This window comes from Copadichromis virginalis, linkage group LG20, assembly GCF_057382275.1.
Source record: "Copadichromis virginalis isolate Kocher_CV1m ecotype Utaka linkage group LG20, C_Virginalis_male_GT1.1, whole genome shotgun sequence".
Classification (NCBI taxonomy): domain Eukaryota; kingdom Metazoa; phylum Chordata; class Actinopteri; order Cichliformes; family Cichlidae; genus Copadichromis; species Copadichromis virginalis.
In genome coordinates, this window is record NC_140637.1 from 34,009,085 (window position 1) to 34,023,602 (window position 14,518).

Sequence of the window (14,518 nt, forward strand, 5' to 3'; positions counted from 1 at the left end):
TCTAATGACCGTCAAGTCGGACAGATGGTGTTGCACGGTGAATCCAACTCTTATAGAACTTTTTTGTGTTCAATCCATGCGTTTTAAGTTTACCTGTGACAGAGCTTCATCCTTAGAATTACTCAAATATATTTTGCAATTCCAGAAGCGGAAGTGAATGGAAGGGTGGTGTTTTGAGGCTAGTTTCATTTTTCCTTAGATTATTGATAACGGTCCAATGCTGCACCCTTGTGGGCACAGCTGTGTATTACAGCAGTCCCTCATATCATATTTTTATCTATTTATTTTTTAAGTATTTGAGTCAATCCGGCAGCATTTCTCTGAGACAGGAGAGCGGTCTCAGAAGCTCATGACCCGTTATTGATCCTCGTGAAAGAGAAAAATCTTTAATTATACATTTATCACTCAGTCTCCTCCTAATCAGTTTTTATTCTGTAGGATGAGCGGTGGCTCGACAGAGCTCTGACTGTTTGTCAGCCTGGCTACAGAGCTGAAGAGAAACCTGGGGTTGTTCTTATTTTCTTCAATCAGTGATGAATAGTAAGATGTTCTGGCTTTGCGGAGGGCTTTCTTATAAAGCAGCAAACTATTTCTCCAGGCTAAATGATGATCCTCTAAATTTGTGACACGCCATTTCCTCTCCAGATTACGAGTCATCTGCTTTAGGGTACGTGTTTGAGAATTATACCACGGAGTCAGGTACTTCTGATTAGAGACCTTAGTTTTCACAGGAGCTACAGTATCCAGAGTCGTACGTAGTGAGGAGGAGAAATTATTAACAAGATAATCGACCTCTGTTGCAGTAGCGTTCAGATAGCTGCTCTGCTCTGTGTTGGTACAGGGCATTGGAGATGATAACAGTGGGTGGATTATATTCTTAAACTTAGTTACAGCACTTTCAGAAAGACATCTACTGTGATGAAGTCTACTCTCCACCGCTGTGTAATCAATTATTGTAAATGTAAATGTTATCAGGAAATCAGGATATTATACTGTAATCGGCTCACCAGCCACTTTATTAGGTACACCTTGGTAGTACTGGGCTGGACCCCCTTTAATACTTCTTGGCTCAGATTCAACAATATATTCTGGTGACATGACATCATCATGACATCATACAGCTGCAGCACCCATAATGAGAATCTCCTGAACATCCCGAAGCTGCTCTGCTGGACTGAGATCTGTGACTGCGGATGTCGTCCGAGGACAGCGAACTAATCGTCATGGTGAGGAAACCAGTTTGGTCTTAGCTTTGAGATGTCGGAAATCTGGGATTCATAGAGTATTCCTCTGACGCCGTCACAAGCCATCAGCAGCCACCCCTGGGTAGGCTTAAACGATGCTCGGCTGGTCCTGAAACCCCCCAGCAGCAACCTGAACACGGACGTGACGTTCACACCACAGATGCGCTTCACACACCAGTGCATAAACACTACAAAGCTTTCCTCCAGTTAAAACAAGGCCAGCTTCAGGTGGTGGCTGTGGAGACCTTTACAAACACATGTACATTTTTGGCCTTTAAGGATTCAAGATCTTTGTGATTATCAGCGTTAACTGAGAATCGAACCTGAAACATATCTGTAGCTCATCATCATCCACTCACAGACAGCTGCTGACAGAGCAGAAAGAGCCTCGTCGTCTCAGAGCTCACATCAGCAGCTGGAAGCTTAGAGGCACATCTGGGAAGAGCAGAGGAGTGAGCTCAGCTCCTGCTGTGACTCACACCATCGCTGCTTCAGGAGAACATCTGGACCTCCTGCAGATGTTAGACTCAAAACCCAGCAGACCAAAAAAACCCATCATACTCTCAGCTTTGCTGCCTCTCTGAGTGGGAGTGGTTTTTAACAAACACCTGAAGGATTGTTTTCCTGTCATCGCCAAGTTGGAGCGCGATTCTGTGGAAAGGAGGAAAAACAGCCGACTCAGGCGTGGAAATACTGTTTTATTGTCTGTACGAAACTTTATTAAAGAAGTATAACAAACACAGAGAGAAGCCCGGACAGAGAAGACTCGGGTGGCGCTTGGCCCGCGGCGTGCACGCTTATCGGCACAGAGCGTTAAAAGGGGAGAGAGGTCAGAGGTCAGTCAAGCATCATTACCTTTAAAGCGAGTATTTCCCTTCGCTCAGACACGTTCTGTACCAGTCAGACATGAAACACCACCACAGTCCTTCTAACACTTACAGTGACACACTTATCGTTCAAGCAGACCGCAGTCCGCGTTCGGACGTGAAAAAAACTCTCAGCACAAAGACAGAAGCGCCGTTAACCTGGTCACCTGATGTTGGCAGTGCGGAGGAAGTAACGCCCTCAGAGGTTCTCCAAGAACAGAGCAGCTGTGTCCAGGTGAAGATGCTCCGTACCAGCTCTGGATCGGCTACTGGGACCACAGGGGTGGAAGAATAGAACCATTACCTCTTTTCTACCAACTCTGTGCTGCTGAGAGCCCAACATGGCGGAGGGTCAGCGGCTGAAGAAGACGTTTATGCTACTGAAGACAGCGGTAAGTGTGGACGCAGCAATGCCGCCATGCTGTTGCTGTTTTGGTTCAACATCAAATACCTCCGAGCACAGACGAGCATTCTTTAGACCAAACCCAAGCTCACTTCCTGCTCCTCTAATCCCCTCAAAAAAAGATTTAGACAGAAAGTCACAGTTCCACGCCGACGTGTTTTTTTCCTAACAGTTCAGAGCTTCGTGTGAATTTTACTGAAGGTTTTTACTGGTTTGGAGGGGCGGGCCTTAATGGGGTCAGTCTCTAGGGAAGCTCCGCCTCCAGTTCCTCACGCCACCAGCTTTAACGTGACGCCAGCAAAAGTTTCAACAAATTCATTCGGACAAACGTGCCAAAATACAGTTCACGTAAAGTTTAATGTTTAATTGTCTTCACCCCCACCCATCTCCACCACCTCTGCCCGGCCGCCAGGGCTTCTGATCCGCCTGTTTTAACTCCGCCCACTCGTCACTATGACGGAGCTAAACGGCACACGCAAAAATAAAATTAGAAAAAAAGAAACGCAAACAAATAAAAAATTTAAAAAAAAAGTTCTTTGATTTTTTTCAAGAATGCAGAAATGTCTCTTTCCAGAAAGAAACCCAAATCCACACTCGGGTCCCTCCGCCCGTGAGAGAGCTGTAACCGGCGGATGGAGACGGCAGAGGGAAATAGTTCCTGCATAAAACGGATCACGAGTGCCTTTTCTTTTGCGTGGTTCACATTCTTCTGGAAAGAGAGATCCCTGCAGAGCTTTCAAACCTGCTTTTGTGCCTTTATGAACTTTCACATCAGTCGCATTAATCAGAAGCCAGACTACAACTTAAACTAGGAGACTACTTCAGTTTTCCTCCTCGGGTCCGAAAGCAACATGTGCTGCAGCACAGACCAAAAAACTAGCCGGTAACCCCACCCCGAGGCTCCGCCCGCTCTTCCAGAAAATACATTCTGAAAAAGATGGAGAAACGAAAAGATCGGAGACGCTGAAGGCAACAAGCAGGAGAGCGGACCGAGCCTCAGCCGGACACTTTTGGGAGCGTTTGATGGAAGACGGACGCCGAGCGTTTCCCCACAACGACCTCCAGACTGACAGTAAACGCACAAACAGTGCACACACACACACACACACACACACACACACAGTAAAGAAAGATTAAGGCCATCGATGGAACATTTCAGAAACTGGGCTCCAGTCAGACCCACGACAGCGCTGCAGGGACGTGTATGCAGACTCGCAGTGATTCCCACGCGCTTCCTTCAGCACGCTAAGCAATACGCTTAAACCCCGACGCAGGACACGCCGAACTCTAACAGGAAGCGTCCGCAGACAGACCCAATCGGCCGCGAGCCCGAAAGAGCCGGACAGGCTTTTAACCCGCGCGCGCAGATTGAAGACGAGCTGACTGCTGTGCAAACCAAAGAGGGGTTACAGCGAGTGCATCAGAGGGGCGGAGTCAGTGACAGCACAGCCTGAGGGTGGAGGTACCCCCACCCTCTGCCCCCAGCTGCTCAGTCGGGTTTCGGCTGGAGCGCACAGCATTTGGGTTTTCCGTGATGTGTAAGGGCCGCTGCAGGAAACAGACAAAACAATCTGGTTTGGTTCTTTTTTACTAAACATTGTCGTGTTGATCAGAAGGCTGCCAAACGCAAACACGTCCTGCAGTTTGTTAGGAAGCCTGACATGTCCGATGTGCTACCAGGAACATTTTCAGTGTGAGGGAAAAATCTCTGCGCTGACGTGGCTGCGATCAGAAAGGTGAACAACACGTGCCAAACACAAAAACACAACCAGTGGAGAGAGGTGGGAGGCGTGAAGAACAGGAGCATCAATTTACAAAAGCTCAGCACAAATAAAGATGGTGGAAGAAGGCCAGCAGACGAGCCGGCGGCGCCGCGTCCCAGACTAAACCTGCACAAACCCTCAGCGGGTTCGCTCGGAATGTGTCGGGATTAGTTTGGGAAGTCGGCCGGGTCTGCGGAGGAGGATCTCCACGTTTCATTTCAAACACACACAGACAGACACACACACACACAGAGAACATCATCACCGTGTTTTCAAATCAAAGTTCGTTACAAACACCAGATATGTTTGTTGGCACCATCCGGTTTTGGGAAAGATGGAGTAACAGGGGGAGGCGGGGCCGAGGCTTCGCGGTAAAGGATGTTTGTCGAAGGTGAGACGAAGGAGAAGTCCAGCAGGTACTTTTGGGGGAGGGGGGGGGGGGGGGGAGGGGGAGGGGGGGTCAAGCTGAGACCGGGTTCGGCGCTGGATATAAAAACCAAAGGCTCGGCTTGATCGGGGTGTGGAGGCGGGTTGGTGGGCGAGGACGTCTACGAGAAACGTTGCTGCAGTCTTGAATATTAAAACTCCTCCTGATCCTCAGCGTCCGGTATGACGAAGCCCTCCTGGAGACAAACGCAGACGGGACACAGTTTTAGGCTCAGCACGAAATGTCACTTCCTGTTTGCACTACAAACCAATCATGTGCCGTGCTGCATTATATCAAATGAAAGTGTGTGTGTGTCCAGTGAAGAAGCACTTTTTAAATGTGTTTACAGTCAAAGTGCCGACGTGTGTTTAGGATCCTTCCCGAGGAGCTTTTGGAAGTTTTGGCATCGCCTGCGGCCGAGAGCCACAAACCACACCAACGAGTTCAAGAGCGCATTTAAAAAAACAACATTAATCTGCATAAACACAATAATGATACATGTGTGTAAATGAAGCAGCAGCGTGGGAGGCTGGCACAGTGAGCTGCATGCCTCTGCAAGAATCCACAGCAGCTGTTCACACTGCAACAAATGGCACTTCCTGTGAGGAACACGGAGCGCATTTCAGCCAATCAGGTGTGAGGGATGTCTGGTGTGTCATATCTGAGCTGCAGAGTAAAAATGGATCCTCCGGTTCTGTAATTTAGCCACGTGATTCATGAATTATTGAAAGCTAATCACTCACGTCTGTGGCGTAGAGGATGTCGACGATCCTCTGCAGCGTCGGGTCGCCCTCGCCTTCCTTCTCCTGGCAGATCAGCTCGATGTTCCTCAGCTTTCCAAAATAAAAGTCTCTCTCCTTCTCCATGTCCTGGATGGTGGATTTCAGCATCTCCATCTGTGGACGAAGATAAAGACACCTGATCAGCACTCCTCGCCTCGCCGTCGTCCTTACAGAGGCGACAGTCTGCCCTCTGACCTCATTGATGAGCTCAGCCACCTCCTCGTCGTTTCCTCCCGTCCCCGCCTTCTTCGCACTGACCGGAGCCACCTTGGGCGCCACCTTAGCCACGGGGGGCCTCTGAGGAGCTGAGGAGAAATTAGAAGGTCAGCGACACGATCAAAACTTCAGCACTTCTAAACCCGTCTGTAACCGTCACCCATCTGAAATCTGACCAATCAGACGAGTCGGCTCTTACCTTGATTGAGGGCCTTTTTGGGTGGTTTGTTGAGGGCTGACGTGGCGGGGTTGGGCGTGGGCATGGCGTCCTGCCCCTGTCTCGCCTCCACGGGGTCGTACTCCTTTCCGTCGTAGTTGGCGTCGAAGAACTTCTTGAACCACTGTACGAACTCGAAGTTATCCTGGAACTTCCCCTTCACCAGTTTGTCCACCGGAATGATCTGGAAGAGACGGAGAAATGGCGCCAGGCTGTTAGCGGCGCTCTGACTGCAGGGTTTACATAAAAACTCAAGTTTCATCACTTTTGTCTCTTTGACATTTAAAGTTCGACGGACATCATGTTAGTCCCACCCTGGACCGACACAGAGTCCCGTTAAACCGTCTACAGCAGCGGAGTCCAACTCCAGGCCTCGGGCGCCGGTGTCCTGCTGGTTTTAGATCTCACCCTGGGTCAGCACACCTGAATCAGATGATTAGTTCACGACCAGACCTCTGGTGGACATTATTTAGCCATTTACATCAGCTGATAACGCCGCCCTCGAGTCCCCCCACCTGACATGTTCATTCTTTCCGTTTTGTCATTTGCTAGAATGAAATTAACCGTTCAGAACAATCAGACCTCAGGTTTGTTTCTGCACCAGCTCACCACCACCTCTCGTTCCAAACAAGCGCCTCGTCACGAAGAGTCACGAATTCAACGTTCTCGTCTCCGCCCGTCGAGCTGCAGCAGGATCGTCTCTGCAGCTCTTTGGACTGCACACGTCTGAAGCGCACAGAGTTAAAAACCTTCTGGAAGGAGCTCAGAGATCATCCCGAAAGAAACACGTTTGGATCCAGAGGACAAACTGAGCCGACATTAATGAAGCTCAGTTTGCTAGAAAGACCAGAGAACAGGAAGCACCAGAAACAAAGAAACTTCCACTAATGCGAATAAAAGAGACAAAGTCAAACAGAGACTTTCAAAGGTTTGAGGAGCTTTTTTCAACCCTCAAAGATGTGCAGCGAGCCGAGCACAAAGCGAGTCCGGTCTGATTCACACACTGCTGTAAGAACAGGTGTTTGGTTACAGATCACAGCTGTTGGCGAGGGAGCGCCGCGCTCCTCCGCTGCCTTTATGTTTGCACTGTCTTTAAAGCTTTTAAATAGCGTTAGTAAAAAGAAATACAAAGCAAATGTGCACGTTCAAAGCTCGCTGGGACATTTCCTGAGCCGCGCCAACATGTCCACACTCCTCTGCTGCTCTAATGGGACCATCACTTCCTGAACTTCATCCTTTATTCATTCGGACTGAGAGCATAAAGTCATCAGGTAAGCGTTTACTGAGCTCAGAGATCGGGAGGGCGCTCGTTTGCTCTCAGTTCCGAGAAAGTGGGCGTGGCGTCAGTGGTGGCGTCTTTGCAGAACAGCGCTTAGAGGCCGGGGGTCAGCCGGGATCAGCCGCAATTCCTTGCGTTCACGCTGTACGCAGGACTTGTGTCCTCGCTTCAGCTGAACGACTTCACTGTGGCAGGAACAGCGTAGCATGTAATTAGCTGTGGATTTCCCACAGAAACCAAATCCTCGCTAATCCTCAGAGTGATTCACGTCGCTCAGGCCGAACACACCCCTGCTCCAGTTACGCCAATGCTTCCTGCGGCTGCTTCACAACAAAAGACCATCACTAGGAAACCACAGGAAGGTGGTAATCCTTCATGTTTTAATATGACATCAGTTCACAGCAGCAGGCGTCTCTCTTCATGCTGCGAGGTAAAGAACCAGCGACGTGATGTACCGCGAGCAAAACGGCTTCACGACAGAGCGGTGCGGTCTGCATCCGTACGAACACGATTACAGTCGTCAAACAGAAACGTTTAAACACGTTATTATTATTGTCTGCATCTGTGAAACGGATGATCTCAACATCTGAGGATTGTGCGTCGCCGCCAACAGAAACTCATCAATGAGCCTGACTTACTTTGTCGACGCCCATCTTTTTGAAGGCCACCTGCAGAAGCTTGAAGTTGTGGATGTACTCGTGCTCGAGCTTGGCCCCGAACTTCACTTTCTTCAAAGGCACAGAGTTGGGAAACAGCATGTCCATGAACTGGCAGTAAGCAGCACCTGGACACAGGAAACACTTTGACTACAGGCGGAGAGGAAACACCGCGTCAACGGCGGCGTCACACACCACAAGAAATCAAAACTGACAAACTGCACGTTTGATTTTAGAAATAGCTTTAATCGTCTCTTTCCCGTTCGCTGTGTGATGTAACCCACACAGTGATAGAAGTCACATGCTAACGCCTCAGGATACGGAGACGAGAAGAGCGTGAGGCCACAGAAAGGTTAGTGTGACTGAATCTGTTCAACGGTGACCTGAAAGGGTCAGAATAGGGTTTGTAGACTAATCTGATCATCACCTGACGTACGTTTAGGTTTCAAATATGAAGGCGGTCCCTCGGCGAGCTGCAGATTTAAGAGAACGGCACAAAGAGTGCTGAAAGTCCTCGCTTACCTGAGCACAGCATTTCTATCTTGGTGAGGTTCATCTGTAGAGACTCGTTGATCCACACGAGCATGTCATGGCGACTTAAGTTGTCGCTGGTCACTGAGGTCGAGTACACGTTCACAGCCATCGTCGGTCACCTGACCACACAGACACACACACTTACATGGTGGCCATCACACCGACAGCTCGTCGGGTTGTTACTGTCACTTTAAACCTGCTCGATCAGGACCTCGTCAATGAGGATGACCCGATTAGATAAATCCTCTACTCTGTGGAAACACTGGACTACTTTTTGAATTAATCTGCTGAAAAGTAATTGTTTTGGTTTGTCAAATTTCAGAACAAAGGACATGAAATGCAGTTTGATCACAGTAAACTCAGAATTTCTGTTTTTCAGACAAGACAAACAAAAAAAGCACGACTTCCTGTCCTTTTGTGATGGAAACGGGTGAAATGTGGATCTGAACCGACTCTTTGGCGTTTGCTCGTACTTGCAGGCCCGTCTGTGGCTCTGCGTCAGATAACGAGCTGCAACCTTCGGCCAACATTTAATCTGCCGCTGAGGACGAGGCTGCAGGCACACCCAGATACAAACCTCCCAGATGAGCACAATGTAAAACTCAAAGCATTTTATCTACAGGAGCAGTCGCAGTTTTCTGAGTCAGCAGCAAAAATCACAAACTAAACAGACAGCAGTCCCGACGATGCCTGTTTCAGGTATGTCCTCTGCAGCTGGAGGTCAGTGCTACACAATGTACAGATGTGGTCAGCTGTCACATCTTAAAGGCCAAAACATGTGGTTATTGTAGGAGTCATCTGTAAGCAGCCTTCACACCAAGAGATCCTCTCAGGAGAGGAAGCTGAATGCCATCGATGACCAGCAGAAAATCTACAGCAGAGCAAATGCTCCTGGGCAGGTAGTAAACACTGACAGGTCCATCAGCTGATTTCATTTAGTGACATCACTGTGAATGTTGCTACAAAAACTTGTGTGATTCAGCAACAGTGTCATCATGCTTACAGCTGTTTACAGGAAGCTGAGCAGACAGTGGGCGGAGTCACGTATGGTGAGGTACCAACCAGGTCGTGAAGGTTAATAAACGGACATCTTTCCCAGCCAACAACCATCAGTTGTCAGTCTGAAAGTAACAGTGACGCATTTGTTGGGTTTTTTTGTTTTCCTCATCACAAACAAACCATCTTCCAACATTTATTCAAATATTATTCAAATATCATCTCCAGTAAATGCAGATTAGCATATTTCTCAAAGAAGAAAAGTTGGTTTTATCTTTGCTGTTAAATTCAGATTTTCGTTTTCTTTATTCAGAGGACCAAAAATAAAGTTTTAAAGGTGGGCAGTGGCCCCTGTAGCTGACCAGATGAGGCCGGGCTCCTGAGCTGTGAGGAAGTGACCGTTAGCCACACGCTGCTAACATTAGCGGTGATCAGCAACGTCAGGTCCGCGGCTCCAAGCACCGAACGGGTCAGCGTCCGGCTCCCTGGGAAGACACTGGCCGAGCTCCGCTATCTGTGTTAATATTATAAAGCTCGGTCATCGGCTAAACGCGCCCACACCGGCCGGCTGAGTCAGTCACCTCCCGGACCTGCAGGCGGTCCCCCCCCGCCCTGAAGCACCGCCCGGTTAGCTCCCGTTAGCCTCGGCCATTATTGAGTCAAACCTCCTCGGATAAGAGCCGTTAATAGCGGTTTAAACCGTCACCGTACCGGCAGCTGCCAGAGCTGGAGCTCGGCCCCGGGGTGCCCGGTCCGAGGCTCCGGGATCGCACGGTTCTAGCTACATGCTAGAACCGTGAAGCTAACAGAGCGCGCCGCCGTTATCCAGCCGCTCCGGCCGGCTTCAAACCTACCTGCAGCCGGTTTTCTTTCGCGGTTCTCGAACTTGGAGCTTTTACTCTTCTCAGCGGGAAATGTTTCTCATAAAAAAAACAACCTGCGCTCGTTTCGACGTTTGTTCCTCTTCTGCTTTTTTCTTCTCTTCCTCACGTCCACTCTGCCGGCAGCGGAAGAAGCGATGCGATGACGTCAATACGTAAAGGGAAACGCCTAAACGTAAGGACGGCGGACGGAAGCGAGACGTCCGAACAAAATGGTCTATGGTGAGGTCATTATTCATAAAAAGGATTATGTTCAATAAATTCATCATTCACGACAAAAACATCCTCATATTATAGGAGCAGCGGGTCAGGTTTACGTCACTCAGTGACGTATCGACATCCCAATAACCATAGTAACATCATTTTCCTCCTGTAGTGACACAGAAACATGTGCACTCCCACCTCCTGCAGCAGCAGGCCTTCACTCTGCTATCACAGGAAGCTGAATAATGGAAGAACAGCCTAGCTTACATTTACATGGAGATTTTAGGAGCTTAACGCCAAATAAAGACCACAAGAGAGAAGAGATGAACTGATTTTACTGAAAAACGGCCACCACCTGAATCTGTTGGTATTAAAGGGCCCAAAGAACCACAGCACAGTCACCGAAATCTTCATCGTCTCAGTTTAAACTTCAGCAGGTCGTCTTCACCGTGTGTGAGCTGCTGCCACACGATTGGCCGATAAGACATTTGTGTCATGGGCAGTTGAAGAGGCGTACCTAACAAAGTGGCAGGTGAGTGTATTTATTTTTGCCCTGCTCTCACACAGCTGCTAAAATCCACCAGGACTGCACACCAAAGATCCCTCTAATGTTCCTTCTAATGTTTCATGTGTCTGAGCGAGCACACCAACTCCCTGAGCGTCCCTTGGACCACTGTGAGCGACAGCAGACGTGTGCACTGTGGTCACGCCAGCATCCAATCCATGCAAGTTACAGCTTATTAAAATAATCAAATTACAGCATTTACATTTATGTTAGACGACTTTTAATTAACTGCTTTAGCCCACTGACAATGAAAATAAAAAAAAATCTTGTTCATGACCTGTGCAGCATGTTAACACTATTGGAAGTAAAAATAACTTTGACAACAATTTTGAAAACACAACTTTCTTTCTTTCTTTCAATAAAGCTCTGACTTGTATTATGAGTCTGTGGTCTGGGAGAGAGTCTGTAACTCTGTCTGCAAAATACAGTAAATAATGACCAATGTTGGGCAGTTAATTATATAGTTACTTCTTCAAAAAAGTAACTGAGTTATGCAAACAACAAAGTTTTTTGCAGCTGTTTACCTAAAAATGCAGCCAAGGCGTTTTTAAACAAACATTTCAAACTATTTACAGAACAATCAGCTGTTCTGCATCAAATCTGATGCCACACAAATTATTTTTGCCTCATTGTTTTGACACACACAACAAAACTATTGACTACACTACACACTAACTACACAAGATTTGCGCTGAACGTCGCAAATCTCTCACATCTCAAAACACTCCGTCACTCCTAAAACTTCCTCCAGTATCTTAACAACTAAATGCCATGTTTTGATTGGTCGACATGGTACATTTTTCCACCAATAGGAAAGGGCGGGGTGTTTTGTTTTTGTTCACAGGCTTTCCAGCGTTTTCTTCCCGCAGTAAATATAAACAACGACAGTATTCAGGAAGAAAAACAAACATTGCAGATATTTTATCACAACTCTGGTTTTACGTGGCCGATCAACACAATTTAAAAACTGCTATAAAGTCCACACTTTGTCCGTCAGTTGTTCCGTCTGTCCTGCTCACATCTCCAGTGGTTGTACACGTTGTCGTTAACGTGGCTTCACTCCACATCAGCCGCTTTGCTAAAACACCGGCACATAGCCTGTCAACCCTTAGCTGCGTATATACGAATGTGAATCGCATCATTGGCTGGACTAGGTGCAGAGAAGTACACACCCCCATCACCATCAACGGCGCTGCTGTGGAGAGAGTGAGCAGCTTCCGGTTCCTTGGTGTACACCTGGCTGAGGATCTTACGTGGTCAGTACACACAAACAAAACAGTGAAGAAGGCGCAGCAGCGCCTCTTCTTTCTCAGGAGACTGAAAAGATTCGGCATGAGCCCCCGCATCCTCAGGACCTTCTATCACTGTGCCATTGAGAGCATCCTCACTGGATGCATCACCACCTGGTATGGCAACAGCACCGCCTACAACTGCAAAGCTCTCCAGCGAGTAGTGCGGTGCTCTGAACGGATAATTGGAGGTGAGCTTCCCTCCCTCCAAGACATCTACAGGAAGCGCTGCCTGAGGAAAGCGGGGAGGATCATCAAGGACTCCAGTCACCCCAGCCATAAACTGTTCAGACTACTTCCCTCAGGAAGGAGGTTCTGCAGCATCTGGTCCCGTACCAGCAGACTGAGAGACAGCTTCTTCCATCAGGCCATCAGACTGCTGAACACGTCATAGACACCTCAGCTTCACTACTGGAACTTCAACATTATGCACTCCACACTGTATATAAATGCCACTTGTTTTGCACATATTCAACTCTGTATATTTTATATATTTTATTATTATTATTATTATTTTTTTATTTTTTATTTTTTTTTACTATTTAATTTGTAAAAATGTGTATACACACACACACACACACACACACACACACACACACACACACACACACACACGTAGGAAAATATTTAGTATACACATCCAGAAATGCATACACTATTATATATTGTACATATATTTATTAGTTTCAGGTTGGCCATTCTTGTATTTTGCTCGTTTGTGTTGTTGTGTTTGCACATCTCTGTTGCTTGTGGGGCTCGCACACAAGAATTTCACTCGCATGTGCTGTGCCAGTGTGCCTGCACATGTGATGTGACAATAAAAGTGATTTGATTTGATTTGACTATGTGATAAGGTGGCATCGTTCTGATCCCATACAGGAGCAGCCAGTCACTGACTCACACTGCAGAACAGAATTGTTAACATATTTACTTTAATTTCAGTTTAGGTTAGAATTTTTTTTTGTGCACAGAGACCGTGCCATCAGTGCGCAATTGCGCACGCGCGCAGCTTAGAGGGAACATTGCTGCTCACAGGTGTGTCCTTCATTAGTGTAAAAGAGGCGTGGCTACACCTGGAACATCAGACTGTAGCTGTGTCCCAGCGACCGCACACTTCGTAGTACCCGCACTTCACGGGCTACGTGAGGCGAGTACTACGAAGTGTGCGGTCGCTGAATTGGGACACATCTTGTGTCCTCCACTGTGTGTGGCACTCAATGGCTGTGTCCCAATTCAGCGACCGCACGCTTCGAGTACGCATTTTGAGACCTATTACGTCACAGCGACGCGAGGACGGCTGTCCCAATCCGAAGCGTACTCCAAATGCGCCGTCGATTTCCCCAAATATCAAGCGTGGTCCGGTGCACGCTTCGTGGTCCCACAATTCATAGCGTGGCAGTGGGTGTGGATAATTTTGCCGCAAAATACGGCAGAAGGGAGCGGCCAAGAGTGAACTGTCAAAGTACTGAATATGACGTCACTTATTTATGTGCGAATGTTTAATAATGAAGAACATTAAAACATTCCTGTTGGCCACATGTCGGCAAAGTTATGTGACATTAGTGACGTTTGTGCTAACTTGGTTTTAAAGCCTTTACTTCAAAATATCCACCGTTCAATAGTCGACCTTAATCCTACAGAGAATGTGGTGATTTGATGGATAATTAAAGTCCGTCATATATCCACAAACACAACAAGCTGAAAGTCAGTGATGCTGCTCGGTTTGCAGTCCTGAACATCACGGCACAAGCAGGATTCTCTCTGATTGTGGAATAAAAGTATGAACATGTGTTTATAAGTTACACTTGTGTTTGAATCCTGCAGCTTATCACACATTTGATTTCCATGTGTGACGACTGCAAGTGTCCAGAGTGAGGACAGACTGAGGGACACACTGCTGCACATCATCTGTGAGGCTTTGCAGCCCTGATGATCCACCAGGACAAACTCAGCAGTGTGTGAGGAAGAGGAGGAGGAAGAGCCAGCAGCAGCTGACAGATGGAGAGAATAGACAGACTGTTCCCTGTTTGTGAAGGACTGCTAGGAAAGTTTAACATAACTGTCTGTGCTGAATCAGTCTTATTAGGTAATGTTCAAATAATGTGATCATCCCAGTGTTTCCAGTGTGGGAGAAAGTACTCAGAGTACTCAGGGCCTTTAAGTTACACACTATGAAAGGCAGCAACAAGTTTAATG

At 47.6% G+C, this 14,518-nt stretch overlaps 1 protein-coding gene and 1 long non-coding RNA gene across 2 annotated transcripts; one reads left to right on the forward strand and one right to left on the reverse strand.

Annotated features, from left to right (window-relative positions):
- Positions 1–1,922: 1,922 nt before the first annotated feature.
- Positions 1,923–10,401, reverse strand: mapre1b (microtubule-associated protein, RP/EB family, member 1b). Its single transcript, XM_085443341.1, has 7 exons — positions 10,238–10,401; positions 8,376–8,506; positions 7,836–7,981; positions 5,901–6,102; positions 5,681–5,790; positions 5,447–5,599; positions 1,923–4,899 (listed from the first exon to the last, which is right to left on the reverse strand). Exons 2-7 carry the CDS (start codon positions 8,494–8,496, stop codon positions 4,855–4,857), a joined length of 777 nt encoding a protein of 258 aa, XP_085299467.1. The 5' UTR covers positions 8,497–8,506; positions 10,238–10,401; the 3' UTR covers positions 1,923–4,854.
- Positions 8,691–9,341, forward strand: LOC146685270 (uncharacterized). The gene is made up of 2 exons (XR_014917099.1): positions 8,691–9,086; positions 9,179–9,341. It is a non-coding gene; the product is annotated as an uncharacterized LOC146685270 (long non-coding RNA).
- Positions 10,402–14,518: the final 4,117 nt, after the last annotated feature.